Raw genomic sequence first — 27,162 nt, forward strand, 5'->3', positions numbered from 1 at the left:
TCGTTGCGCTTTTTGATGACTTCAGGAGAGATTCCACTCAAATTATAACGGTTAAACAGCGCAGCGCTAATGATGGTTGGATGTCAGCAGAAATTCTTGCTGCTATAAAAGAAAAAGATATGCTTTGGAGTCTCTGTCGCCGAGTTCCTAACTGCAACACACTTCGGTTAAAATTTAAACTTTGCAGAAACAGGGTTAATGCAGCTATTCGCCTTGCTAAACGCAATCACTTTCGCAACAAGTTTAGGAATGCCCGGTTTGACAGCCGTAAAACCTGGTCCCTAATAAATGACCTCAGAGGTGTTGGTAAAAAGCTACGCAATGATAACTACTTCCTTTCTGACTTTTCATCTGATAGCCAGAGTATAGCTAATGATTTTAACGATTACTTTTCTGGAATATCGGGTTTTTCTAGACCACACCCGGATACATGTACATTAAAAGCAAGTAACCTACAATCGGCTCATCTACCGTTGCTGGCTGATTGTGATCTGAAAACAATTCTTTGAAAGTTTTAAACTCAACAAGTCCGTAGGTGCCGATGGCATCTCTTTCACCGAGCTTTGAAGAAACTACAGCTACATCAAGGACGTTTTGACAGCAAAAATTAATCAAATCTTGTCATGCGGCGTTATTCCAATCAGACTGAAAACGGCAATCATTTTACTACTCTATAAGAAAGGATCTCGAGGCAAAGTTGAAAACTACCGCCCCATATCAGTTTTACCTTGCATAGCACAAATTTTACAGAAAGACATGCTGCTCACTATGAATAGCTTCCTTGATACTAACATGTTATCACCGCAGCAATACGGCTTTATAAAAGGCAAAGGCACTCGGGCACTTTTGGATGATTTTTCTGATTTCCTAAACCTCTGTTTCGAAACTAACCAGGTAGCATGCGCATTGTTTTTTGACGTAAGCAGGGCATTTGACAGTGTCTGCCTTGACTTGTTGTTAACAAAGCTTTCTATGATGGGATTCCGTGGTTTGTTTCTGTCACTTCTCGATAATTTTCTCCGGGACCGGTTTCAGTACGTTTCAGTTCAAAACTTTCACAGCAGCCTTTCTCCAATCAAAGCCGGTGTTCCACAAGGTTCTGTATTAAGCCCTCTCCTATTTAACATTTACGTTAATGACCTGTCTAAGGCAGTCCCCATTAAGATATTTCAGTATGCAGACGATACAGTGTTAGTTTCTCATGCAAGTCAATATTCGATGCAGCTTCTCATCTACAAGAAGCAGCAACGAAGGCAATGGACTGGTTCGCCACAAATTTAATCGACATTAACGTATTGAAAACACACCTTGTCTGCTTTTGCAGTCCATTAAAGAGAGTACACTTGACTAGGGAAGTAATATTACATAATTCACATTGCAATCCATGTTCTTGCGCCCCTATCGACTACACATCTTCCGTAAATTATGTCGGTTTGCGTTTTGACAGCGATCTGTCATGGAAATCACATGTTTCTTATGTCTGTCAGAGGATTCGCTCAGTGCTTTGCTTACTTTATAAAGTCCGTCACCTCATGCCCATCTCAGTCAGGAAAACCACCGCGCATGCGTTGTGCTACAGTGTTGTCCGATACGGAATTACTGCCTACGGACATTGTGCTCTTCGTTATCAAAAAAGAATCAACTCACTAATGCGCTCCCTTTTAAAAGTTATAGGTTATGACTTGTGTCTTGAAGGCAACACCGACATTTTTAAGGCATTATCCATGCCAGATTTTTCTTCGGTTCTACTGCACACAATAGCCCTGAGACATTTCTGGGTCGATTGTTATAAAGTACCATATGTAACTCCCCGTAGCCTTAGACCAAAATGGCGTTACCAAATACCTCGTTGTGCAACAAAATACCGCAAGAGAATGCGCGAATACTATGTTCCTGCGTTGTTTAATTATTTACCCCGTAACGTGCTGCAGCCAACATCAAAATACAAGCTCAAGAAAGCACTAAAGCATGCGGATTTAAGCGGCTATAACATGTAAAGAAATAAACCTCGCTTACCTCCTCCTGTATTGCGCCCACAGAGTGGCTTTGATTAAAAATGTGGTCAGAAAGTTTGTTCCTGCACAGCTTTTATTGAAGCATTTGTGGTTTTTGACTCATTTTGTTATTTATAATCATCTGCTCATTTTGTGCCACGCAAAGTAATCATGAGACATGTTGATACTTGTACGCGCCAGATGTCTTCTCAAACCTGTATATGTGCACATACGTACACCTATTATATATGCGTACAATGTGAGTATCAGTGTATGTATATACATTTATCGCTTCCCTGTATCTCTATTTCTTTCTTTCTTTTTTCTTCTTCTCTTTATTTCTTGATATTGTAACAGTTTGTACGCTGCCGGTCACGCTCTGCCAGTCAAGCCCAATGTGGCTTTGGCAGGCCTGATGAATATATTTGGTTTTATAGAAATAATAAAAGAGTTTATTATTATTATTATTATTATTATTAAACTGAAATAAGGGCACTGAATGTAGCGTTATCGGTAAAGCAAAACAGTTTTCCTCCACAGTAAAAATAAAGCAGCTATCTCAAAGCGTATGATTGTTCCGTCGAAAACGCTTCTCGCTTCCGTCGTCTGCTTCAATAGCTAGGATGTGTGTCCCCGGAAAATGGAAAGAGTCATCGCATGTTGGCGCCAACGCGCTTGTTTTCTTGCTTGAGACAACATACGCGACCTACCAGTGGTGATGCGCGCACGTTCTAGGCCACGTTATCGCTATCTCGTGAAACGCAAGTGACTCAGCCCGACTCGACTGGCTGAGAAATGGCCGAATATCACCGGTAGCGTTGCGCGCGCCTGAGATATCCACTAGAGCGACGCAAGCGCCGGCGCTGCCATCTCTTGTTCATTTCGCTGGTTACTCGCACCGAGGGAGGAAACTTCAAGGCGCCACCTTGCGTACATTTCATTTTATAAATGAGAAAGAGGCCGTTGTCATAACGTTTCATTGTGCGAACAGGCATTAATCTTGATTACAATACGAATGCAGCATTGAAAAGTGGACAACATTGCCGAAAGTTTGCTATGTTCTACCAATATTATTTTGTATAAACGAGTTCTTTTAAAGAATGATGGCCCCAAACACAAATGCCAACACTACCCGAGAGCCATGCAAATACTATTAGCACGCGTTATGAACAAAATATTTTCGTGGCGCCAAACGACGGGGAAAATGAGGCGATACGCATTTCTCTCGGCTGCCATTGCATATGGCTGCTCATTAGCATAATTCGCGCGGCTCGTCGCAGCAAAAATTATGGCGGAAAATATCAGCAATGGCGGCCCAGCGCAACGTCACGCATCGTCAAAATGACGTTTACGAAACAGCCCTTCCTGTGACGCTCCTCGCGAAATATTCCTTCAGCCAATCAGCAAGCTGGCATGGCGCATATCTTGGATCGCCACCACATATTCGCGCAATCGCAGATGCATCGCACTGGCTACCGCTCACACGCAACCGCTCAACGCACGCTACCGCTCACATTATTTTTGAAGCACTAACATCACAATATATCTGCCAAGGACCAAAAAAATGTATTAGTCCATAAAATTTGCAGCTTCACGTCACGTTTCGTCATCTTGATTAAAACGCAAAATTGCATTTTGCAATACTTCCGCTTCCCGGCACAAATTTCAAAGCACGTGACCTTTCGACAGCCAATCAGAGCGTAAACATGGCGGATAATGGCGGCCGTGCAGCCGCCATGCGTGTCCAGCGCCCCAGCTACACTCTCGGCCAGAGTGTTATCATTGTTATCATTCCGGCTCGAGTCCCACAAAGCCGGGAGCTGCTCAACGAGGGATACAAAATAATAATAAAAAACCTTCTCGTCACTCCAAGAGGACACGGTGTTTAAAAAATATATATGCTGCACGCACGTGTAGGCGGAACGGCGGACATGAAACGACTGGCTTTTGCTGAACCGAAAACTAGATTGGATTTGGCTGAAGACACTCTGTTGTCGGATAACATTCGTTGGCTACGCCAAAATCGCGGCGGTTCGCATGGGGTCCGCCGAAACTGAAGCGGGAAACGCTTCGGCGATTTGTTGGACCGCGAGGGTCGCGATCCTGCGCGGGCCAACGGTGGTACGCACGAACTGGTGACGTCCTATCATGTGATGCGCGGACCGCGGTCCAAAAGAGCAATTTGGTCCGTCGTGTGGATCGGCCTTAACCGAATGAACGCGCCGTATAACCATCTCCGATCGCCCCCCAGTTTTGCGAAAATTTGGAAAGTTGGTTCTTTATTCTATGACGTCGTCGCACAGGGACATTTTCCTCGGGCCGCACGTCTCGCATCGGGAAACGGCGATGGCTGCTTGTCTCCTCCAGTTCGTCGCACAGTCATCGGATGGTTCCCTTTCACAGACGATAATGACGCCGAAACTCCTTCCGTCTGTCAGCTCTCTGTCAGCTCTCTGTCAGCTTATCTGTCAGCTCTGATAACGTGTCTAGCACCTCCAGTCGTTGACGGGTCCGGGAGAGCAACCCGAGGCAAAGAATGAGGGGGCGCTGCCATGTTTTCATGTGTATGAAGTCGCACCTAAGAGATGATCAACGCACGCGAGCGCGCACCACCTGCGAGTCTCCGAGGCGGCGCGGCCATGGTCGCAAGCAAGCAGCCAAGCCACAGCAGCGGAACTCAAAGCGGACTACCTCTTCGCCGGTTCCACTCATGGCCGACGACGGGTTCACATTGAAAATTATTGACAGGTGCGTGACGTGTTCATATTTGCGTTACCGCAGCGCTGTCTCTGACGGCCGCTGGCGCAACCACAATTCTGACCACTAACGTGAGGGCAAGGGCACCGTTTCCCTTTCGGAACCATTATGAGATTCCACCACAGGAATCCTTCAGCGGAAAAGTCTAAAGCGTTCGTTTTCGAGGTAAAATGTTTTGGCCCGCCACATCCGGAGAAACTGTGAACTTCCCGGTTCAGCACATTTGTGACAGTCGTGTAGATGGCGCTAGGTGAAAATTTTGCATGTACGTGCTGCAAAAATAGTATAAATTTCTTCCTTTCTTTGCATTTTGTCGCTGTGATTATAGTATATTACAATAAAAATGTCCATAGCTGCTAACGTTTGAGATACAAGTCCTTAGATTGTGGTACGGCTTGAAGATTGCGTCAACTTTATCGATGTTACCAGTGGAAAAGAAATTGTAAAATTCACGCGCCCCGTACAGCGTTTCTTTTTGCTTTATTGGAAAAATATGCGTTGAGATTTTGAATTCAGGCTTCTAATTGTCTCATGCAAAACGGCAGTTTCGTACCTTTAGTACCTTGCCGCAAAAATGGGCACAAGTAGGATCAGAATTCTACGTATTAATTTCCGTCGCATTATTAGGAACACTAATAAAGGTACATAAATGAAATTTTGCGTCCTGCATGGAAATTTCTTGAACTCTAATTTATCCAAAATTTAGCTTCCTTGAGCGTGTAGTTGCCGGGCTGATTACAACAGAACTTGCGATATTTGGCAATCTTCAAAAGCAAGTTATCCAAAAAGTAAATATTCAACATTATTTTGCTGCGTCTAGGAAAGGGATAAATGTGTCCTAAAGCTACAGAGCAAGCCGCAATGCAGTAAATGCGGTAGTTTCTTCTAAATATGGTCACAACTGAGACACAGTTCGCGAAAACCATGTATCTTATGCTTGTTCTTGAACATTTATTTCTAAATCACGATAATCAATTTATTTATATTGTATATAGTTGGAATATACAAGAAATAAGCTTTTTTATGGTACGTAGGACAACTTTATATCCTAAGTAGAAGAGTCGCCATGGTTGCTCCAAAAGTACTGAAAACGGCGGGCTCGTGCCGCCGGAGTGGGACCGCCACCTTGAAGTTAGAAAAAAAATTCCCGAGGATTACGACACTGCCTAATGTGAATTCTGACCGAACCTGTTTAGGTGTTTAGCTGTTTAGCCTACGCTCGGGCACCTCGTTTAGCAGCAGCGGCAGACGAAGCATTTCTACCGGTTGCGCCGCTCATTGTTCACAAAGAAACCGTGAACACAGTAACGCGTGGCTCGCGTGGAGCCCGTTCTCTAACGGCGGCGGCGCAAGTGAAATTATGCATGCGCACTGGATCCAAAGCCCCCGCCAGTACTCTGTTTCCATATATGGTGTCGGTGGACGCGCTCGCCGCATGCCTAGTCGCCGCCGCGCAGCACGTCTCAAGGCTGTTTCACGTGCTGCGACTAGAACGACGAAAATAGGTGCAGTCGCGCGCGCCGCAATGCGATCTTTAGAGGGCCCATTTCACATGATTGCGATTTCAACAATGCGACTGGTGCGACGCCCAGGGTTGCTCACTGCCAGGTTTCGTGGCACACGCTGCATAATTATTTTGTTGTAATGAGTAAAACGTATGCATTATAGTATTGTTCACTTTTCTTTGTGTCATTCCACGCCAACTGTCCCAACCTTGGCGCTCGACCATCAGCGATTTCTTTGAAAAACATTGAGGACTATCTATTTAAAAATTCACACAATTCCGGCGGTTCGCAACAATGTAAGTTCAAACTTCGCGCCCATCTGCTTCGGCGAGTTGCAGAACTGCTGATTCGAGGCGCAAAATTTTTACAGTCGATAACTCGAACGAGCCTTCCCATTTCTTTCTTCAGTTATCGCAGACTGGATGTTAAATCCAGCGCTTCACAAAGGTCAGCGGACTGCCTCATTCGGTCTGAATTGAACATTTAACAACAAAAAAAGACTGAGAGGGCGAGAAATTAAGCGTTTTTAAATGAAAGTTTATTGAACATGCCGAGTAAATGCTGCTTGACAAGCAATAAATCGACGTTACACCAGAAGGAGAAGCAAAAACAGGTGTCTGTCCATACAGATCCCAACAGGAAACTCATCCATCTCTGAAAGTGTAACACAGGCCATGCTGACACAAGATTCTCCCAGTGTCCTTGCATCTACAGCTTCAGTAATTTCTCTAGGCAGCCGATCTCCACATAATGCTATCTTCTTCCTCTACAATGCACTCTCGACATCTGAACATGCACTGTAGAAGAAGGAGCTAGCATATTGTGCTGATCTGCTACCTAGAGAAATTATGAAGCTGTAGATCTAAAACGCTGGGAGAATCTTGTCAGCATAGCCTCCGTTAGAAATGGATGCATTTTCCGTCAGGAAACTCACATCAATTTTTGCTCCTCCTTTTTGTGTATGTACGCCTTATTGCTTGTCAGCCAGCATTTACTCGGCGTGTGCATTAAACTTACGATTGTGAGATCATCTCGGTTTTCTTGTTTGTCCTATGTGTTCTCTGGTGCCGTTTGCAGCCAGGCAATTCTGTTTATTTTTAGACTGCAACAAGTCACTTTAATGGACCTTATGATGCTTCCATGTACCTTATATAATTTCTTTTTATTTTTGCAATGTTACAAGAGGGTACAGTGTGAAGCACTAAGAGCAGGGTACGCTAACTTCTAATTAAAAGGCTTCTTGTGAAAATGCAGTGACTTATAAAGGTTACCAGATAGTAGTACAGCAAAAAACCATGATAAAAACTAATGCTTGATGAAAGCAAACATAATCAAAAACAGGAAAGAGAGGAAATACAAATAAACATACAAGTCCAGAAAAAAAATGTGATTACCAAGTGCGCATGTGGCTACCATCTAAGAAACTCGTTTTTTTTGTTTACAATGGCATGAAACTGGAATAGTGTGCTTGCATAAGCAAGCTGTCAGTCTGTGTATTGGAATAAGAAAAATATTTCTTGAAAGGTGCTGGCATGCACGATTGGCGATTGTAATGCTTTCTTTCTGCACTTGGAATTTTTCTATATTTTCTTTCTGTAGGTTTTTTATTTATGTTTGGTTGCATCAAGCGCCAATGTTTATGTAGCCTTCAAAGCTGTTTTTTTTTCTGGTAAACTGTACAAATCTCCACGATTTTACAAGGAACCTTATATAGTTTGAAGGTAGCTCTCATCCGTCTCTAGCGTCATCCTGTTGATACTGCTTATGTGTGTGCGCGTGCGTGCGTGCGTGCGTGCGCGCGCGCGTAGATTTGGATGTGAAATCAGGGCCTTGGGCGGGTGTATCGTTTGTTTACTGTGCAGCTTCATGAATTCATTAACTATAGTGCAACAGAAGTACAATAGACAAGAACGAAGTGAACACACAGAGCAGTTCATTCTTGTCCGTTGTGTCTCTGTTGCGTTTTAGTTAATAATGAATACACGTGAACTCGTCCAGTTTTCAGTTCTTATGTCGGGATGATAAGCCTGCTTGTGTCCTGGAATATCTGCATGGCTATATATCCTGTAATTAAATTTTGGCGATGTGCTTGCAAGTCGCGTGTCAATCTCCTGATTTTCCTGACAATATTGTGCGATGTGCAGGCCCAGACAGTTTCTGGTGAATCCATGCTGATGTTCAGGGTGTTGAAGTCAGCAAATTTGCACTACAAGTGCTGCTTTGATTGCTTTCAGTTGAGCTTTTCTAGATGTAGGATGACCTAGAATGGTACTCACTTGTATGAGGTTTAATTTTATGCAGTGTCGCACTACTGTTACACTGATATTGCCACATCAGTGTACTATGTGCCTGATGTTTGCTTGCATCTTCATGATTAGCAACCTCCTCTGTGTGTTTAGCAGTTTCATATAGTCTCCTGGTCTAATTGTTTAATCCCATATTGCATGGTATGGGCCTGTTGTGTCTCAAGTTCAGGTGATCCTGAGGTTGTGTTTCTGAAGGGAGGGGTAGTCATTTTTGCATCTTATATGCTTGCTGTCATAGTATCTTGGAGCCAGGTTCTGAGCTCCTCAGGCAAAAAATTTTTGGTCCGTTCCTGCTAACAATGTTTCTGCATATCTTGTGTTATCCGTGATATTACATTGTGTCAAACGCTGTCTGTCGGCTCTGCCCTTCAAGCCCAATGCGGCTTTGGCATGCCTGTTATGTATTAATGCTGGCGGAATTTCTGTGTCAATAAGTATTATTATTATTATTATTATTATTAATTTGGGCTGCAGGCTGCAATGCTACTCTGTCTAGGTGCTTGATCGTTTGCTCTTTCTCATAGAGGTCTTCAGACATGGTAAAGTTGGAGAGACCTGTTGTTATACCCGATGCCTGTATTCAATGAGTTGTCTTTTTTGTGCGCTGCTGGTAATTCATACCGCACAATACCTTGGACACATGCACAGCATCTGCGATTTTCCATAGTGTCCGCTCGTCCACCCCCACGATTTGGAGATTACTCTTTTCAACAGCTGTAGAATTTGCGTCCAGGCATGGCAAAATTGTTTCCCCCACGTGTTGGCTCTGCTGGCATGGTTCTATACTAGCTGAGAATTTGTGGATGTTGACTTGCGCATATATTTGTCCAGCTATGTGGAGTACAATGTGCAATCTGGGGTAGTTATTGACTCTAGTCTTTTTTCCGACGTCGATGTAAGCCGACTTATCAGAAAGCGAGAGGCCAGACTGGCCAAGAAAGTGTGCAGTGTTGTGGAGAGCTTGTTGCGTCATTCTTGATTTCGGTATAATATAGCTTTCCCATAGACTGTAGTACTTCTTGTGGTATGCTTGTGTTGTTGGTGTGGCTGGGACAAATATACCTCCAACTCTTACCTGGAATTTTCTGTCTCAAAACGTTACTGTTGAACTTAAGACCTCTACCAGAAATGTTCTTGCTCATCGTTCCTCTTATTAGAGTAGCATGAGGCACTGCTGTTAGAAGCCTCTTCACTCTCTTCATTCTTTCATAAGCGGTATTACACAATGCCCTGTAATAAAGTTTCTGCTGCTTATGGCCCACTCATATCTGCCAGACGGGCAACTCTAGAAAAAGGCTTTCTTTGTGCTGTGTGCATGGTGTTGTACGGGCATTCATGTATTTTGACATTTATACATCTGTAGAATCAGCTGCCTGATAGATTACCGTGATACTGATCATGCTTATTTGTGCAGTGCTGTTGAACAACGCATATTCATGTAATGAGTGTTTACGCATTCGAAGTATCAGAAAAAATGCTTGTTTTATAATTGTGCCCTTTGCTTTCGGTTGGTGTTGCTATTGCTAGTTAGATTTTGAATATGCATGCCCTACTATGCAATGACCTTTGGGTTCAGTAAGGGGTCAACTAAATCTAAGCGCAAGAGCTTTCTTTTTACTTGTGACTCCCATCGAAAGGTGACTGCCGCGGCTGGCAACTCAACCCCTCACCTTGTGTTAGCAGCGGAACGCCATAGCGAAAGTGGCAGGTGAACAAATTGAAGAACAAGACAGACTTGTCTTTTTTCTTGCCTGTGTATATGTAAAAAGTGCAATAAGTAAATGTGTCGGAGCAAAAAAAAAAGCTGTTTGTGGCCCTTTATTGCATAAACTGCATGTTTTGTATAGTTGAAATGCATAAATTTCTTTTACAATCGCAGTTCTTGCAATTAGCGTGGTATTTCATTACTTATAGAGGTAGTAATCACAGTGGGCATCGTTACATGGGTTTACACACATATATATGTGATCATAAACTTATTAGAAAATGTTAGTAGAAACATGTAAGGTATGGATGTTTCTGCACACTTGATCAGCTCTGAACGCGCAAGAACCGTTTGTACTTAAAAAAATCTAAAATTCACAGGAAAGGATGCAACTGGCTGACTTCACTGCACAGTTTTGATTTCCTTTTCTTCAATGTGTCATCTTCTACTGTTTCATCTCCACGATAACAGGCTCTTTCCTGCTTTTCGCATTGTTGCACGAGTTTTACATGACGGTACGCTGTCACTGTGCCACTATAGCAAGCGAATAATTCACTGAATTTACTAACTGTAGAGTTAATTACCGTTCAAAGCACATGTTTATTCAGATGCGGTAAGGATACAAAGTCCGCAACATATTCAAGGTTTATTGGTTTTTGTGCAAGGAAAAATATTCTCCAGAGATGTAACTTAACGTGCATGAAATATTCAAAAACAAATTAACGACGCTGTTTATTCAAGCCACAGAGTTAATGCTATCGTTGAAAATTCATTACGATAGCCTACACGTTTCCGCTCTCAAATTTAATAAGTAAATGAGGTAAAATAACCTTCTGAGATGCATCGGGAAATTCAGGCGTGATAACCGACAAGAAAATGCAGCTTAACGGTGCCGCGTTCAGCACAACATTGAAACTTCGGGTACTTTGCTATACTGTCATTTTCCCTTGCCGAGGTAAATTATTTAGGCTGCTCCGTACACGTGATTTTTGTATGCTATTCAACAAAATAAAATTGTCAAGACCCCAAAAGGCCATGTCGTCTCGTGGCAACTCGCAAAGGTGTACGAAGCAAACGTGAAAATGCACTTCATTTGCTGCGTAGCGTGTCACCGAACGCGTAGAAACGGGAGAATGGAATCTGCGGTACAAGTTTTTTATTCTCCCTTCGCGTACGTACCGAATTCGGTAATCCACGTCTCCGCGCATTGCACTTGTTGTGCGAGACGCCATTTTCCAAAACAAACTTGCGAAATAGCTCCATGACAGCTCTCCGCGCAATTTCGACGGAGAATCACAGCGATCGCTGCGACGGTGCGACTGTGCGTCAACCGGTTGGTCGCAGCCGAAAATTGGGAGTCGGCACTGCGACTGCGATTTTCATCGCAAACGACGGAAATCGCACTTCAGGTGCGACGAAAATAGCATCATGTGAAACAGGCTTCATGCGGCACTATGTTTCCTCCTCACTCTTTAGCCATACTATGCCCCTTTGTTTCCTCGTCACCCTCGCACCATATTCTTTTCCTCCGCTTTCCTCCTCGCCCTCTCTTCGCTGTCGTCGTCTTTTATCCCCAATGCGCTCCGCGTTCGCTCTTTTATGCTTCGCTGCGCTCGTTCGCTCGGTTACGCCGAGTGACGCCGACGGTCAACGCAGAAACGGGCGCCTAGGTGCTGCCTTCTGAAAATAGGCCATCAGTCTCTTATTTCCTGCTGGCGCTCTTGACGTAGTAGAATGCTGTTCGTGTCAGAGAGGTGTTCAGTAATCAACCCAATCCGCCATAGTGGATCACCTTGTGTGAAGATTTTGTAGTGCTCAGGAAGTTTTAATACGTGTCAGCAGCCACGTAAAGGTGGATTTCCTTTAACATTGTGAATTGTTTGTTCAGAAAAAAGTCAATAAAGAAGTATGAAACACTTTGGCACACCGCGCTATAGCGTCGCGTTGTTGAACTTTTGAAAACCATGTGAGGCGAGTTGAATTCGACCTAGCACCAAAGAAGATTTAATTCTTTTCTTTTTTTTTCAATCACCAGGTCAGACACGACAGACACACACAAAGACGGACACGTCGATCAAAAAGGGGATGAAGAATCCTAAAAATACAAATCGCAATGAAAAAATGATGTGGAGCTGACGCATGGTGAAAATCAATGCAACGCAAAGCGTTTTGCAGCAAGTAGCGTGGCTATGCAATATTGTTTGGGGTTCCGCAAAGTGTTGCCCTATGGACCGGCGCCGGTCCAGATACGCGCGTATCTGTCTGAGGCAACAGTGTTTGTGACTACAGTACCAAGTCTATGACTATACGACAACCTTCCCCTTAAGCATCTTACCATTTACGGATTACCGGGTTAGTGGAGCCATAGATGGCGGTTAACGATAATTTATATTGACATTCCCTTCAAAACGAGGCGGCGAGAAATAGTCCTCGATGGTCTACTTCAGCTACTTAAGTTAGACTACGTACGGTACGTTGCAGTCTAGCATTTTGCTTATCTGTTCCTGATATTTTCTTTGTACTCACGACATTGCATTTCAATGGCTGCCGAGTGACTGCGGAATTATCGGCAACGCCACGCAGATGAAGCTACTCGCTCGGCTCGTCAAAGACATGAGCGGGTGCCTGTATCCCTCTCAAGAACGAATGCTACGCGCCAACTTCAATCACTTGCTCGCCGCATCACACTTCAAGGATGGAATTCACTGGGTTTTCTCAACTCACGCTTCCACTCTCTCGACCCTAACTTGCGACTTCGCCTGCCACCAGGACTCTCCCGCCGCAAAACAACTTTACTGTGTCGTGTATGGTTAGGCGTTGCATTTAGAAATTGTTATCCATTCCTCATGGGAATTACCAACAGTGCGGCGTGCAATTTGTGCAGGTGCGATGAGACTCTTAGAGCACCTTCTGTGTCATTACCCATCCTTTGACGCTCAACGACGCACTTAACACGCTAAACTCAACCTATCACATAATATAGTGGGCTCGCAAGAAGAAATGCTGAGACCATGTCCTATGCATTCTTGCACGCGAAAGGCCACAAAGGCCCTTCTACACTTCTTGAAGGCTAATGGACTGTACGAGCACTTGTGACTGTGGACATTCCTCTGCGACTGACTCTGTGAATGACTGACTCATTATTATTTTTCTTCCCACTTCTTATCTATTCTTACCATGTCCCCCTCCCCGAGTGTGGGGTAGCCAACCGGGCGCGTTCTCGTTGGTTAACCTCCCTACCTTTCCCATTTCGTTTCTCTCTCTCTCTATATATATATATACATATATATATTCCACTGTTCCACTGTCTAATGTGCGGCCAGGCTGGCCGCTTCCGTCCGCGGGGGAAATTAGTGTAAGCATTTATGCGGACTTCATCTTCATCTGTACAAAGTCATCATCAATCATCGGCTCGTGTTCGTTTTTGCGTCGGCGCCATTTTTCCTTCTTGGAATAAAGCGTCGTCTCAACCGTGGTATTTCAATAGATATATATATGTATGTATATATATATATATATATATATATATATATATATATATATATATATATATATATTCAATAAAACCCCTATACCTATACTGCAACCGCTACTCTATCGATCTCTTTTCATGCTTTTCTTCCCACAATTCTTCCGCCCGCAACACATACCATTTATGAAGTCGAGGTTTTGACGGAAGCCCGTCTGGTCGGGAGGCATCATGAAGAAGGGTAAAAAGAAGGACACCGACCACTGAATGAATACAAGAAAAGACGTTTCGGCTCCCCTGACGGGAGCCTTGTTCACAATGAAATCAAGGGCGTGCGATACAATGTTTATATGGTTTTAAAATATGATGTAAGCAGCGCTAAGATGATTTTTGAATGCAGAAGCACTGCTTGTCACTGAAATGTACTGGCGAATCTCGGTGATGACTGGCTGGCCGTACGCCCGGCGAAGGTACGCCCGGCGAAGGTACGCCCGGCGCCGTACGCACGCCCGGCGCCGTACGCCCGGCGCATATACCATTTATATGCGGAAAGTTTCATTCGCACGTAACACCACCGCAACTAATAGAGCATGATATTGCAAACAGAACATGAAGATGAAAGGAAACGCGTTCCGCACGCAACATGAATACCGAAAAAAAAGAGCATTCCCACAACAAAAAAGGTCTCGTTATTCACTGAATGGAGAGCACAACTGCGAAGAATTAAACATTATTCTTTTTTTAATCGAAATCTATAGCGCACAAACGTGAAGCCAAGTAAGCAGCTCTTGTTAGCAATAAAAGAGACATCATGAGTCTGGCTCCATCGCGAAACATGGTCACTGGGATATGCATAGACATTTATCAAGGATATCAGAGGCCACGCTGACCAAGCGGATGCTACTCTCTCACGAAGGACGTAATGTGTAAATCAAGAAGTTTTACAAAACAATTTCACATCTTTCCTCCATTTTTTTTCTCTTTGAAACCAGGACGTGCTGAATTAGCCTTGCTCATTATAGCAGAGTTTGAAATCGCAGTCACCGCAATTGGTGCGCTTGAAACAGGAGTGTGAATGCATGCCAATCCTTTTTCACGGGCACCCATTGCGGCAAATATGGTTTCAAACAGACGTGGTTGTCGCAGACTCAAAAAACGCGCCAGGAAAAATCTTCGTTATTCATGGGCTTTAGCTTTTGTTGACTCCTTCAGCACTTCCCCCCCCCCCCCCCCCCGGCCCACCTTCTTTGTGGGTTTGTCCTAATAAAAGAAAAGTTTGTTTCTCGGCCACATTTGCGACATTTGGAATGGAACTGACGCTGTATGCTCCGATACATAACCAAGAACTCCTGGACGTGCTAACCACTACCCCATAACGACGGCCTAACCACTAATACATGTGGCGTTCTGTTGTTGAGCACGAGGTCGAGAGTACTCGGGCGTAACGGCCGTATTCCGCCTGGAAGCAATTACAAGGACGCACACGCAGCCAGGTCTCGGTGCGAATTATGGAACCAATGGCGATTCAAAATAATCCCAACTCCCTCACTATACGGCGTCCCTCGATAGTACCAATGTAGCTCTGGGCAGAAATTTGCAAATTTAAGAGTACGCATAAGCTAGCTGCACAAACTTTGTTACAAAAAGTTCAGCAATATGACTCTTTCCAATAAGTAGTAATTTCTACATATATATAAATTAAACTGTAAAAAAGCATTGCTGTTCCTAGTGGGGGCAGCGCGGCCTATCTATTCAAATAAAGAACCTCGACTCCTATTATAAACCGCTTCACGCATTGCAAACTTGAAATTTTATTTAGTAATTATACTGACTTGATTACTTATACTTCCACGCAGCCCGGTGTCATCATTAATGTTATGAAACTTGATCCGAGCAGTATAAACGACAGCGCTGCGGCGACACGAGCTGCTGTGGACGGCGGCGCAAGGTGAATTTATGGCGCAAGAAAGCTACAGCAGGTAGCAGTGCCAGGTGCACTGATGACGTTCTGATCATTATAAGCCGTTGTCGCTCTTGAGCGCCTCATGCATCCACGTCGAACCACTATCAACCGTGATCAACGATATTCTGGCAGAGCCGCCGTGGTTGCTTATGGCTATGCATGGTGTTAGGCTGCTAAGAACGAGGTCGCGGGATCGAATTCCGGCCACGGCGGCCGCATTTGGATGGGGGCGAAAGGCGAAACCACCCGTGTAGTTAGATTTAGATGCACGTTAGAAGCCCCAAGTGGTCTAAATGTCCGGAGCCCTCCATTATGGCGTGCCTCATAATCAAATCGTGGTTTTGGCACGTGAAAGCCCCCATACTCTGGCGGCGGCTGTGTATGGCGCAGCTGCGCGGACCTGCAATCTTGCCGCTTAGTTCGCGTTGAAGCGAGAGGCAGCGTGAAGGTGAATGAATTTCCTCGCTGCTGTGGACCCTATCTTAAAGGCGATCGTCTTACGTGATGGGGTTCTTCGTTGGGTAGGCATCGAAATGCTCACGCATTTAAAACGGTAGGCAACTTTCGCGGTTTCGTAGAGGCTATTGAACATATCCACCGCAACTGCACTTTTTCTGGCGACAAGCAATGTTTCCTGAGTGTCGGGCTGTCCGGTGATCTCGAGCCGATAGAACGACAGACTGCTTGCGGAGGACTAGATACACATGGCTTTTTAAAGCATCCGCTTTTCTTAGCTCGTGTCTCAGTTTCGTGTCGTCGGCGCCGTCCGCAGCGCAGGCCTTCCCAGAGCGTCAGAACCTGCGCCCATCAGGGCGAGAGGAGAGTTCGGTCACGTGACGCAAGGCTCGGTCCCCTGAAACACGCAATTGGCGCGGCCCTCCGCGCATCACGGGCAGCGGAGCCCTAAAATGGCGCCAGCACTGTCGGAGAAGTTTTGCTGCGGCGCAGGTCACGCCTCGCCTTCCTATTGCTGAGTCGGCGGTGATGCAGATGGCGTATACGCGGCAAAGTTTGACACTGAAAGTAGTGACAGATATGAAAACTGCCTATCCCGCTTCCCTCTCTCATGCACTTAGAGGGTGGCATGCTAGGTAGAGTGTACACAAACCGGCTGATGGTTCCTTCTCTCGTACACAATTCCCCACTCCTTACCCTACTCCTAATTGCCCACATTGTGAACACAAAGGCAACCTGCTACACACCGTTTGGTGCCGCCCTATTGATCCTTCACTAAAAAGGATTATAGGCGCTAACTGTGACATGGCGCAATGGCAGGCCACCCTGCTCAACCTGGATCCTGACTTCTAGAAGTAGCTAGTGGACCGGGCCATCAGAGCTTTGGGAATGCCAACGGTAGCCCCGGACTAGAGCGCCGGCCATGAGTTCTTAGAAGTTTGGCAAATAACGTTTCTCTCTCTCGCTCTCTCTCAAGGCACGTTTCGCCCGGCAAGCAATCTGCTGCGATGTGCATTATGAGTATTTGCGGCGACATGCCATTATTTGAACTTCATCGCGCGCTTCCTCACGAGGTGTTTTCGTCTGACTTAATAGTGGGGTTGCATTCCTGGATTGAGCATTGAAATTAGGTGATGATGACTAACTCCGATTACGGGCGATTTTCAAGATGTTTTTTTACATGGGGCTCCATTAGAACGTGACTAGCTCCGAATTTACTATTTAAGCAACTGCCCCCAGGGTTCCAATAATAAAGAAAGGAAAATTAACGAATGTTCATCAGCTCTCTGAAACTCACATTATTGCAAGCAAAGTACGTCTGCCTCGCACTACAACTCCTCTACAAAACTGACATGTATGCTACGCTCATATGCCGTTTTTTCGTTCTTTAATGTATCGTCTAAATACCCCACCTATATTGGAATATTATTCTATACCGCCATCTCAGAAAGCTATACTAGAGCCATGCTGCGCTTCATAAGGATGGCTGGCCTACGAGACTGGGATTTATTGCGATACGACTCTGTTGTGCGTGCACATGTATCACTCGTTTTACATTTACACACACGCACACACACATATACACACAAAGAATTAGGGATGTATACATATAGGTATGTTTTATAACATTGACGCCCATCCCTACAGGAGTGGTAATATAATTTTTCTTGCATTTCTTTTTTTTTTGGTACCTGCGCATCAGATATATGTGATCAGGAACAACACTATTGCAGTGCGGATGAATGACATGCTCGTAGATGACGTGCCACTGTTTATACATGCAATTGTCTGAGGCTATGCATAATGCGAGAGAATATTCAATGTCGTCTTCTGCTTCCTCCAACTTATAGGCTAGCAAGCCTCCCGGCCATTTCTTTCCCTCTGTCTTACAAGTAATAAATGTTTAAAAAGAAAATAATTCTGTGCAGCGGGGGCATTTAACCACATGACCAAAGGACTCACCCGTGTAGTCGACCACAGCTTTTTGTTCACGAATACGTAAGCTCCGAATACACCCACGACGAAAGAGACGAAATGCTGGTGAGGCAGCATATAGACGAGACGGATATGATCAGCAGTGTTCCTGTAAAAAAAAGGAAAAGAAAAGCACTGAACGAAAACATACAGTAAATAGTATATAGTCAACCCTTTCCACTTGATGCGCTGAGATTCATACCTTAAAATGATTTTCTTTTTTCTGCATGAAGTCTAAGTAAAGATTACACTTGTCGTCATTCAGGGGCCTTTCACTAGTAGTTAAGCTTTAGTTAAAGAGCATTGTGGCGGAAACTAAGTAATCTCAGACCAGCGTAACTTTCGGAGTGAAGAGCTACTTCCGTGTCACTGCAGCAGCCTTCCGAGCCGGACTCACACTAACTTGTACGCGTACTTTCCCATCGGCTGGCGTTCTGGCTCACTCTCCTAACATTAGCACCAGAATTGTCGATTTAGTTGGTCAAGTAAGGCTCTAAATGTGGAGCAAAGTATCGTGTTTGAGTGCACTGACTACGTTACCTGTGACCGCTAGTCTCACTACAGTGTAGTTAAGGAAGTTCCTGTCGTATGTCATAATTTCCAATGCCCTTGGGAAAGAAAAAAACTCTCATACTCACTATCCAGAGGTATGGAGTGTCAGAAGCGTTACGGGACCGGAACTACACAACCGAACGATATATATGGTTAAGTCGAATAGTAGCCGATGTACTAATGGCAAAGGCTCTACCTGTCTGCTTGCCTTTTCAAGAATTGCTGATCTACATACGCCTCTTCGTTTTTTTAAAACACTGAACCCTTTTTTTGAATGACCCCTGCCCCTCCCATTTCCTGGATTCCTCTCTGTACATGGATCTGTCAATTGCCGAGTAATGTAGATCAATCTCCAAAAAAGTGTCAGACACAAAATGGGTTTTATTGGGAATATTAGAGAGAGAGAGAGAGAGAGAGAGAGAGAGAGAGAGAAAACTTCATGTAGTCGCCTGCAGGTCGACACCATGACTAAATGGCGCCGTGACGCGGGCCCTGACGTCTTCTCAGCGGGTCGTCTCTACTCAACTCCAGCGCGTGTTACTCCCGCGGTCGGCCGCCCTGAGGGGCAACGTTCCGTCGGTTTCGCTCGGCCTCTGTCTTTCAAGAGCCGCCGAGACCTGCTGGACGGCCCAGGTTTGGCTTTCGTGGTCGTAGCATTCCGCCGCAGCCGCCAGTCGCGGCGGAATTGTTATACTTGTAGAAGCTTCGTCGGGGAACCCATAGGAATCCAATCCCATAGGATGTGCGTCAGGGTGGCCCTCTCCCGCTGGCACACGCGGCACACATCACTCCCATTTAATTCGGGGTATAGATGAGTCATTAACACTGGGGTGGGTAAGGAACCAGTTTGCAATTGTCTGAACAGCACCGCCTGCGCTCGGCTCAGCCCCGGGTTCGGGGGTGGGAAAGTCCTTCGGGCCAGGCGGTGGAACTGTGTAAGTTCGTTGAACGTCGTCATGCGGTCCTTGGCACTACACCACGTTGAACGGTTGGTTGCAGCGCCGCGGTTGGTTAGCGCGGTATTATGCTGCATCCACGAACCTTGCGTGCTCGTCCTTGGCGTGAAAGTCGATGAGGGCCTTGGCCCTCACCGCTCTTGTTTCCTTGTTAAACTGCGGGTTCATGTTTCTCGGGATGAGGTCTACCCGAATCCGGCGCCGGGTCCCGTCCGGGACAGAAACGTCGCTACTCGCCTTTATCGCCCCGGGCGTGAAGCCCAAGTATCGAAGTATGCGCCTGCCGGCTTCGGTCATAGAGAGCCACTCCAGCTGGGAGGTCCGTTGCGCTTCCGCAATTTCCTCGAGGGCATTGTGTACTCCTAGGCTCAGGAGCTTGTTGGTGTTCGTACACTCGAATAGTCTGAGCGCTGCCTTGTAAGCTCGGCGTATCAGGGCGTCGATCTTATTCTTTTCACACTGCATCCAATTCTGGAAGGCTGCAACGTAGGTGACGTGGCTGATTACGAAGGACTGCACAAGCCGAATCAAGCTTTCCTATTTCATCTCGGCCTTGCGGTTGGTGACCCGTTTGATGAGACGTATTGCGTTGGTAATCGTGGCTGTAAGGTTCGGACCAGCAGTTCTGACTTGCTCGGTGAGCAGATCAAACCGGAACTGTTCAGCTGGTCTTCGACCGCGTCGACGGCTTCTTGCAGCGTGCTCTCAATGTGACCATCGCTGCCTCCCGGAACCCACAGCGTGATGTCATCGGCGTATATGGTGTGCCGGATGCCCTCGACGCGAGAGAGTCGCTTGGCCACCCCGATCATAACGAGGTTGAATAACAACGGCGAGATGACCAAGTCCTGGGGGGCCCCGACACTGCCGAGCCTCTTCTCTTGGAGCCATAGATCGCCGGCGCAGTGCTCGGTAGTCCGCCCCGTCAGAAAGTCCTTGACGTAATTGTAGGTTCTTGCGCCCATGTTGAGTCTGGACACCTGGGCTAGGATCGCAGAGTGCTTCACCTTGTCGAAGGCGCTCTGCAGGTCCAGCCCCAGAATGGCCTTGTTGTCTTTCGTTAGGGTGTCATCGTCAATGATATCGTTCTTCAACAGAATCATCGCGTCTTGGGTGCCGAGGGAGCGCCGAAATCCGATGATCGCGGTGGGGTATAGTCCTGACTCCTGGGTATAGTCCCGACTTACACCCACGGATGCCTTTCCGTGGGTGTAACCGGAAGGTATTTGCTGTCTATGCGTCTGATTACTTCGGTTCCCCGTTTTCCTTGACTGCTCTGGGAATGATCTTTGCGAGGCGGTCGCGTTGGTGGGATTTTGTTTTAGTCTCATCGAGCAGATGCCGCATCAAGTTCCAGGTTTTGCCGCAATGCATCTGCCCGTCCGCAGCGTTACAGAATTCGTTCCACTGCTGCGTGCAGAGCAGCTGACAATGGACTTCGATGGCGCGACTCTGCTCCGCCACCTTCTTCCTTATGCGCCGATTTATTCGTTGCTTCTTCCACCTGTTTAGGATAGATTGCTTTGCTTCGAATAAGTGCGCGAGGCGGCTGTCAACCTTGTCAACCTGCTCATCCGTTTCTATGATTTAGGTCGCCTCCTTGATCTTCCCCGCGATGTGGGCTGACCATTCTTCTATGTTCTCGATTTCCTCCGTCTCCGTTAGTAACAGGCTACGCTACGGAAGGCATCCGAATCCGTAAAATTATATTTTCTGGTGTCCTCCGAGGCCTTGACCTCCTCCGGTATGATGACCTCTACGATGTAGTGGTCGCTGCCGGGCTCTGACCCCGTGTTGCGCCAGGAAATATTCCCCTCCTCGTCGTTCTTCGTGAACGTGAGGTCCGGCGTCGTATCCCTGGACACAGAGTTCCCAATCCTTGTAGGATCAGTCGGGTCTGTGGTGAGAGTGAAGCCCAGGTATAATGTGTCTTGGAACAGGTCTCGCCCCTTGGCCAATTGCTTGTTATATCCCCATGCTGGGTGCGCCGCGTTGAAGTCCCCGTAGGCGACGAGCCTGTGAGTCCCCGCCACGGTGCTGGCTCTGTGAAGGAGCGTCTTAAATTTTCGCTTCCAGTGTGAAGGGCTACTGTAGACGTTAAGCAGAAAGGTGCTGTTCTTTTGTTTCTTGCCCGTAATGACCTCGATGAGAGTGTATTCAATTTTACTGTTGTGCAACTCGTGCTCAATGAAGGTGAGTCCCTTGCGAACCAATGTGCATATCCCTCTACCGCCGCTGACCTTCGGAGACCTGGCGTATACCTGATAACCGGGTAGCGACACTGCATCAGTGCGAGTCTCCTGTATCATGATTATATCGGGCTTGCGTGCTACTTGTGTTATGTGTTGCTGCAAGACTGCCCTCTTGCTAGCGAAACCGTTACAGTTCCAGTGCCAGGTCACGAGACCCTTCACTGCTGTAGTTGTTGTTGTTGCTGGAGCGGCCATAATTGTTGCTGATTGTGCTGCTGCGTTATTTGCTGTATTGAGTTCGTTAACTGCTGACACGTCCGCTCGATGGCGGCGAACCTGTCGTTAATCATCTTGGTGAAGGTTGTCTTAATATATTCTTCGAGCCCGTCGAGGTGTTCCTCGATTTGGTTGACCTTGCTTTCAGGTTGTCCACCCGGTCGTTGAGCTTGCGCTCCTTCAGGTTCTCGATCGCTCGTCTCTTGGGTGCCGGTTTCTTCTCAGCGGATGTTGGTGGTACAGCGCTGCTGATGCTGGGTGTGGGTTCACATGATACCGCTTGGGGCGTTTCGTTATTGGTGGAACGGCTCGTCACAAACTTCTTGATCTCCGCGATCTCGTTCGCCATCTTTATAATAGTGGCCTCTTGCCTACTGACTTTCGTCTCGAGCTCGTTGTTTTTGCGCCGGAGTGCCTGATTGGTTTCCTTCAACGTCCTCGTTGCCTCGACTTCCCTCGTCTTGCTGTTGTTGTTGCTATCGACGGTCTTGCTGGTGCTAATGGTCTTGGTCGTTGCGGTGGTATTGGAGGTGGTGGTGGTACCCCCCTGTGCTTTCTTGGCACCGCGCCTTGCTGCATCGGCCCAGCTCACGCAGTCACGTGACTGTGATCGCTTACGGCTAAGGCTATGCTATTTACTTTCGCTGGCCCTGCGCTTCGAGACGGAATGTTACGCGCGGCGACCAGCTGGGCCGGCAGGTGTTGCGGTTGCTGACATCAGCGATGGAAATTCCTCAACTCTGAGAGACGCTCGTTGTTGCTGCTGTGCTTGTTGTTCGGCCATCTTGCACTCCCATTGCCTCTTTGTAACTACGTATGGGACCTTGTACCTATTCTTGCAAACCTTGTCACCGGTCAGATGTGGCCCTCCGCACAATCTGCAAGTGGGGGTACATCTATGGTCTTCCTTGGGGTCAACGGCCCCGCAAGCAAAGCAAGCCCTCACGTGAGGGTTTCGACAAACGTCGCGGCGGCGGCCCACCTTTCCGCACTGCTTACATACATTGAATTGTTTTCGATATAGGCTGCACTTGGTGAGAACAGGACCATAGCACACGTAATTAGGGACCTTCAGGCCCTTGAAAGCCACGATGACTGTGGTCGAGCTACCAATCCTTTTCGCACCAAGTGCCAAGGGATTTCTCGAGTTAACAATGTTCCGGTCGATTGCGGCCGTGGAGTCCTCTATTGAGATACCTCTAATAACGCCTTTGACGGTGCCACATGGCGCGGTTTGATATGCACCAACCACGTGTTCCTTGCCACCAATGCAGATCTGTTTTATCTCGGCGTAACGTGAAGCACGTATATCGTCGGGGGTACTCACCACCATGATGTTTTGTTGCAAGTTGGGGCAGATTACAGGATGTTCTTACACAGAAGGAGGTCCCAAAGCCAAAGATTGGGAAGAGACCTCCTTTCTTAACTAAACATAATAAAGCTCAGGTTAGCATAGTTTCAACAAATTCTGAACAAGAAACAATTACAGGTTCCTTTAACATAAATAGCCTAATTGACAATTAAATGTGTATAAATAAGAAGCATATCAAAGAGCAGTGTCGCATAATACCGTGTAGCACTAATATAAATTAACATTATAAATCATCATTATCATCATCAGCCTATTTTATGTCCACTGCAGGACGAAGGCCTCGCTCAGCGATCTCCTATTACCCTTGTCCTGCGCCAACCGATTCCAACTAGCACCCGCAAATTTCCTAATATCCTCGTACCACCTAATATTCTGCCGTCCTCTACTGCGCTTCCCTTCTCTTGGTGCCCACTCTGTCACCCCAATGGTCCAACGTTTATCTAGTCTGCGCATTACATGAACTGCCCTGCGCCATTTTTTTCTTTTGCTGTCTATTAGAATATCGTCTACACCCGTTTACTGCCTGATCCAAACCGCTCTCTTTCTGTCTCCTAAAGTTATGCCTATAGGAATCTTTGTTCCATCACTCTTTGCGCGGTCCTTAAGTTGTTCTCAAGCTTTCTTGTCAGTCTCCAAGTCTGTGCCCCATATATCAGCATCAGTAAAATGCACCGTTTGTATACCTACCTTTTCAATGATAACGGTAAGCTTCCAGTCAGGAGCTCACGACGTCCGCCGTATGCGGTCCAAGCCATTTTTATTCTTCTGTTATTTCCTTCTCATGGTCGGGATTCCCTGTGATTAGTTGACCTAGGTAAACGTACTCCTTCACAGACTCTAGAGGCTGACTTGCGATCCTGAACTCTTGTTTCCTTGCCCGGTAGTTGATCATTATCTTTGTCTTCTGAATATTAATCTTCAACCCCACTCTTACACTCTCCCTGTTAAGGTCCTCAATCATTTGTTGTAACTCGACCACAGTGTTGCTGAATAAAACAATGTCATCAGCAAACCGAAATTTGATGAGGTATTCGCCGTGGATGCTTACTCCTAAACCTTGCCAGTAACAATATAAATGGCAGGACGTAAATAGCCTAATTGACGAACTCGAATGCATATCAAGCACATCAAACAGCAATATAGTGGTATCACAATGGAAGCTAAATTCAGGCGCACTGAATGAATAATTGTGGGTATGAACTAAGCGTCAGCATGGTATAGAATATATTTCTTTAGTGGTTACTTAATTGCATGAATTTTATATGTTTTTGTATTTAATGGTAGTGCGTTCCAGAAAGCGATGAATGAAATATGAACGCTTTTCTTACCCTAACATATACTCTGCCTAAGTTGAAGTTCCTAGTTATGGCAAAACTGGTAACATTGGTATTTATTATAGAAGATTGGGGTATCAAGCTATCGCATCCTGTGTAATTGATTTTTCGGAACAAAAATGTACCGAGGTCATATTGAACAATTTTTGCAACTCAAAGAATGTGATTAGTTTGTAAAAGTTTGTAAAAGATATGTGACGCTGTGGTTGTATGGGCTAAATATAATTATCCTAATAACCTGATTCGGTAGGACTTGCAATGAGTGTAAAAGGGCTACATGAGTGTTTCTCCGGCTTCTCCAATGCACGTGGCCTGCCAGCTACTCCTAGCCCACATCAGGAGGCGTGGCTACGTTATTGTTGAAGTGCTAAATACAAAAGTTAAGATCGAGGTCACGTAGACAAAAGGCTAGAGACTGATAGATGTAGTAAAACCATAAACGAAGGAAAGACCTGCTCAAATATCCACAAAGATTATCTAGGAATTAAGGTAAAGTGGAACGCAGCAATAATGACACATAGAACACTTTGGGGCCCCAATAAATATGAGGTGGTGCGAGGAATTTGGAACGGACTACTGGGGCCAGCTCTAACAGTCGAAAACGCCATTCTGTTCCTAAAATTGGACATATTTTGGGGGTTCGTAGTTAATCAAAGGTGGGTAGGCTACTTGACTTTGGGGAACCGCGTTTAAACCACAAATGAGACAGTGCAGGGAGACGTATGGGTTGGGACTCTTTTGAAGTGAGATAACTGCAGAGCAAAATTAGTTTTGAAGAAAGAATCAGGATCATGAATGAGAATGAATTGGTGGCTAAAGTGCACAAATAAGGTCAAATAATCAAAGGGGACTCTAATCATGAGAAGAAAACTTACAGAACAATAAAAATGAATTGGAGTACATAGCAGGCATTATCATATCCTGATTGGGAGCTTACCACTGTCGTTGAAAAGAAAAGTGTACAATCATTGCATTCTACCGGTGCAAATATATGTGGCAGAAACTGGGAGGTTAACAAATAAGCTCGAGAACAAGTTAAGGGCAGCGCAAAGATCGATGGAATGAAATTTGTTAGGGGTGACGTTAGGAGACACGAAGTGATCGTCGTGGGTCAGAGTGCAAACGCGGATAATCGATATTCTGGGTGCCAATAAGAGAAAAAGATGGCGCTTGGCAGGCCGTGTAATACGTAGGATACATAACCAGTGGATCATTAGAGCTGGACCATTATAGGTAAAGAATGGGTGCCAAGGGAAGGGAAGCACAGTCGAGGACGGCAGGAAGCTAAGTGGGGTGATGATATTAGGAATTTTCCAGGTGCAATTGAGAGTCTGCTAGCGCAAGACAGGGGTTGTTGGACATCGCAGGGAGAGGCCTTTGACGTCTAGTGGACTTGAAGACATGCTGATGATGATGATAAAAGCGCACAAACATTTGTACCTCAAAAGCGTGGAGAGAGAATGGGGGAAGAGGTCACGGAAGTTGTTAACCAGGTACAGATTAATTGAAAGAATAATTAGAGGACCAGGAGTCATCAAAAAGAAAGTGAGCGATACAGCAACCGTAAATTGTATGCAAAGGATGGAAAACAAAAAGACCATGGAGGAAGCACGAAAAAAAGCAAGAAAAAAATCGCGAAGGGAAATCTGTATGATAATGCATAGGTCATTGCCTTGTTATCTGAGGCCCGACCTGACTGCCTGAGGACAAAAACATCCCGAAGCAAATATTCCCTGTACGATGAGGCATTTGCCTGCTGCAGTGAGAATCCGCAGACCAGTTAGCACAGTCTAACGGAATGCGAATGTATTAATCTAGCGAGACCCATAGGAAACGTCCACCTTACAGTAGCGTTGCGATATAAAGCCGATGGAATGATTAACCAGTCGACGGCCTAGCCAAGCCAGAGCTGTTTAAATTGATGATGGAAATAAAGCAGGGAACAAATTGACAGGACCGAATCCGTTACAGCCACAGGTAGCGATACAAGGTAAATATAGAGATCTTAAAGAATAGAGAAGTGATTAAGGAGTCATAGATAAAATACTACACTGATAAATATTTACAAATGACTTGATTAGCTCGAGTAGGCTAGGCTACTTCTTACAACCGACTGTTTCCAAGTGGATGCCAATAAATAATCACTATCATCTAATCGCGTAGCTCGGCGGAGACATCAAAGCCGTTCGCGACTTTTCGAAGACTGAAGGGCTTTATCGCAGAGCTGTCTCGTGCTCCACCAGTAGCGGTCTCATTTCTTTACTCTAGTGCCCAAACACCTGCTGCAAAACAAACGGGCCCACTGCGAATAGGTAGCGGGCACGATTGCAAAGTCAGACAGTAAGACGCCC

General features: G+C 45.9%; 1 protein-coding gene across 1 annotated transcript in view; it reads right to left on the reverse strand.

The window, feature by feature from the left end:
* Positions 1 to 27,162, reverse strand: part of LOC139051354 (nose resistant to fluoxetine protein 6-like) — an 89,772-nt gene that overhangs the window by 24,658 nt on the left and 37,952 nt on the right. The window contains exon 7 of the mRNA XM_070528374.1: positions 18,118 to 18,238. Coding sequence (XP_070384475.1) covers positions 18,118 to 18,238 — 121 coding nt within the window. The remainder of the gene's footprint in view (positions 1 to 18,117; positions 18,239 to 27,162) is intronic.

The sequence above is a fragment of the Dermacentor albipictus genome, unplaced genomic scaffold, assembly GCF_038994185.2.
Source record: "Dermacentor albipictus isolate Rhodes 1998 colony unplaced genomic scaffold, USDA_Dalb.pri_finalv2 scaffold_11, whole genome shotgun sequence".
Classification (NCBI taxonomy): domain Eukaryota; kingdom Metazoa; phylum Arthropoda; class Arachnida; order Ixodida; family Ixodidae; genus Dermacentor; species Dermacentor albipictus.